Genomic DNA, 3020 nt, shown 5'->3' on the forward strand with positions numbered 1-3020 from the left:
ATTTGTACCTTATCCTTATAAAGAGCAGAACAGCACATAGGTAGATAAGTTGTTATACAGAACTCTCTGTTTTCCCTTGTTGCTGTGCGTCGCTTGTTTATGTGTACGTGCTGCTAGATATGCAAAAAATGTATGGTACTGTTTCACAGATCTTCCAAGAGGTGAGCGTGTTGTTCTCCAACATTGTTGGCTTCACGGACATCTGCAGCCGGGTCAAACCTATGGAGCTGGTAACTCTTCTCAACGATGCCTACACCATCTTCGACAATCTGACCGAACAGTATAATGTCTTCAAGGTATTTTCCTATAAATGTAGTATCTCGCTATAGATTTGTACATAAACTTTGCTTTTGAATTTGATATATTGGGCTGAAGCAACATAGTATTGTGTTACAATTTAGCAAGTGTGTCTAGCTGTTGATGTATTACTTAATTTGAAGACGGCAAATTATAACTGTGACACCAGAAATGTATACATTCCATAGGTGGAAACGATCGGAGACGAATACATGATTGAGTCTGGAGCACCCATCCCCACCCAAGCGCACGCCTTTGACGTTGCTGACATGGCACTGGCTATGCTCAACGCTATTGGGCAGCTGAGTGACCCATGCAACGGCGAAACCATCAAAATCAGGATAGGTATGGACAGCAGAGGCCTTTACAACAGCTTTACCAAATGTTGACGCTGTGATTTGAAAGAAATTTTACGTAGCACAGCATTATTGTAAGTTACTAAGTTCAGAAAATTTGTGTTGTCCTAGGAATGAACTCTGGGCCTGTTGTTGCCGGTGTTGTGGGTCTGCGAGTGCCGCGGTACTGTCTGTTCGGTGACACGGTCAACACAGCGTCCAGAATGGAGAGCACAGGAGCGGTCAGTATCTACTGTATATCCCACCATAATGACTTTACTCCATACTTATTACAGGAGATGTTTCCGTCTTCAGTCTGGCACTAAACTCCTCCCTAATAAACTTCCTGGGCCGCCTTGTGATTGGGCCCATGTTGTTCCTTTTTTGCTTTCTTTATCTTATTTCTAGCTTTGTACTTTCTATCTTAAAGCCCTTCTTTCACCAGGCCTTCCTGGAATCCAAAATATAACGCAAAATATGCTAGGAATATGTCCATAATTCTTCACCATAACGACACTGGTAACTTACAATATTTGTACATCACTCAACAGCCAATGACCATCCAGATAACCGGAGCAGCCAGGAGATACCTAAAGACATCCTACATTATTGAAGAGAGGGGACTGATTTCTGTTAAGGTATGTAACAGTCTAGCCATGTTATTCTCTTACTTATTCCATACATTGCATTGCTAGCTTTGCAATGAAATTTTAACAAAAGGCACAGAAAGAGAATAGAGAAAGAGAGAGAGACAGCACATAGTATTCTATAAGGCCCTTACCAAATGCTGTTCCGCTCTTACGTGCAGGGAAAAGGGAAAATGAAGACCTATTGGCTGAAGATACGGCGAGAGAATGAGGATGAGGACGCCGAGTTCGACTCAGACTCTTCCGACTCCACCATCATCCCAGCTCCTCAGGGTTTGGCGGCTCAGGAGCCTAAGACCAAAGACAAATGTAAGGATGCTTCAGAAGATAAGAAAAACAGGAAAGAAGGAAAGAGGGCCATGGTTGACAACGACATGTTCCTGGATGGAAGTGGCGAAGACGTTCTTCAACCTGAGACGAAACATAGTAGTCGTACCAAGTTGAGTCAGGTCTGTAGTCTGATGTGACAAGTGACGTCCGTAAGATACTTTGAACTATGTTCATCCTGCTAATTAATGTACACAATTCAGTTTGTAATCAACATATAAATAGGTCTAATGCACAGGATTAAATCAAATTAACAATTGATCATTCGACGTAACAGAAGGTTTTAGCCACAAGTCTTAATTTCTCATCGCTAGCTAGCCTAGTCTAATAGAGGTCTGTAAGAAGTGTTTATAAACACAAGGAATCCTGATCAATAACAAAGCTGATAATAACAGAAATCCGTGCTGTGACTGCCACTGAGAGGATGAGATTGTGAAACCACAAATTTTCACAATGAGTACGAAGTTTCCTTACATGGCCACTGGCTTCATATAGCTCGGCCTTCTTATCGGTTATTTCTGGGGACGAATATATGTTCGTTACCCTTAAAAGTATATATATATATATATATTCTCCACAACAATAAAAAATGCTTGACATCAAGATTCGTTAGGAAATGACCAATCAAATGGCGTCAACCTCCAAAATATCTAAATTCAAATTCAAAGTTTCATATTCATTTTTTAATCGAGAGCTATTGTAATTTATATTTCTTTATTCAAAATGATTCAATATCATCACAAATATCATCTCTCCCGTGGATTTGTGATGGAATTTTCTGCTAAGTATGATGTCAGACTGACAGGTGATTTGGCACCGTTTTTCAAGGTAAATTCCCCTTACGGTTACACCTCTACCGGCGTATCAATTGATCTCATTCAATCTGGTCACTCGCCAACCTGTGATTGGTCCATAATCCTACTTCATAATTCCTGCGAAAGTTCGTTCTACTTCTTTTTGTTCTAACCCAGTTATTTACTGGTGTCTGGCTCTTCATCACTAACCATATGGAATATGTAATGGAACAGTGTATTCCGACAAAAAGCCATCTCGATGTCTGAAGAGTATCTAAGTCATCCAGGAATGAATGTTCTTTTTTATATTTTAAGGTCGACAAATTGACATTCCAACACTGTTAGCTAACGCTATTTTGTGAATATCAATGGGCTAGACTTATTCTAAATATCACATGAAGCTACAATTTACTTTTATCCGACAAAGATGGACCTTATAAATCATTCTTTATTTTGATGTGAATGCATTTAAGGGTAAACAGCCCAGGGTATTGTTTTGTTCGTTTACGTGCATGAAAAAAACAACACGTTAAATTTGGTCTTTACCAGACAATGGTTGCTGTACAATTCCAAAATATGTTTTTCATTCACAACACACGATGTCATGACAATGTATGCAT

General features: G+C 39.7%; 1 protein-coding gene across 1 annotated transcript; it reads left to right on the top strand.

Moving 5' to 3' along the window:
• Nucleotides 1-128: 128 nt before the first annotated feature.
• On the top strand, nucleotides 129-3013 carry LOC118409215 (soluble guanylate cyclase 88E-like). Its single transcript, XM_035810084.1, has 5 exons — nucleotides 129-296; nucleotides 486-642; nucleotides 765-874; nucleotides 1184-1270; nucleotides 1441-3013. Exons 1-5 carry the CDS (start codon nucleotides 129-131, stop codon nucleotides 1744-1746), a joined length of 828 nt encoding a protein of 275 aa, XP_035665977.1. The 3' UTR covers nucleotides 1747-3013.
• Nucleotides 3014-3020: the final 7 nt, after the last annotated feature.

This window comes from Branchiostoma floridae, chromosome 2 (genome assembly GCF_000003815.2).
Source record: "Branchiostoma floridae strain S238N-H82 chromosome 2, Bfl_VNyyK, whole genome shotgun sequence".
Classification (NCBI taxonomy): Eukaryota; Metazoa; Chordata; class Leptocardii; order Amphioxiformes; family Branchiostomatidae; genus Branchiostoma; species Branchiostoma floridae.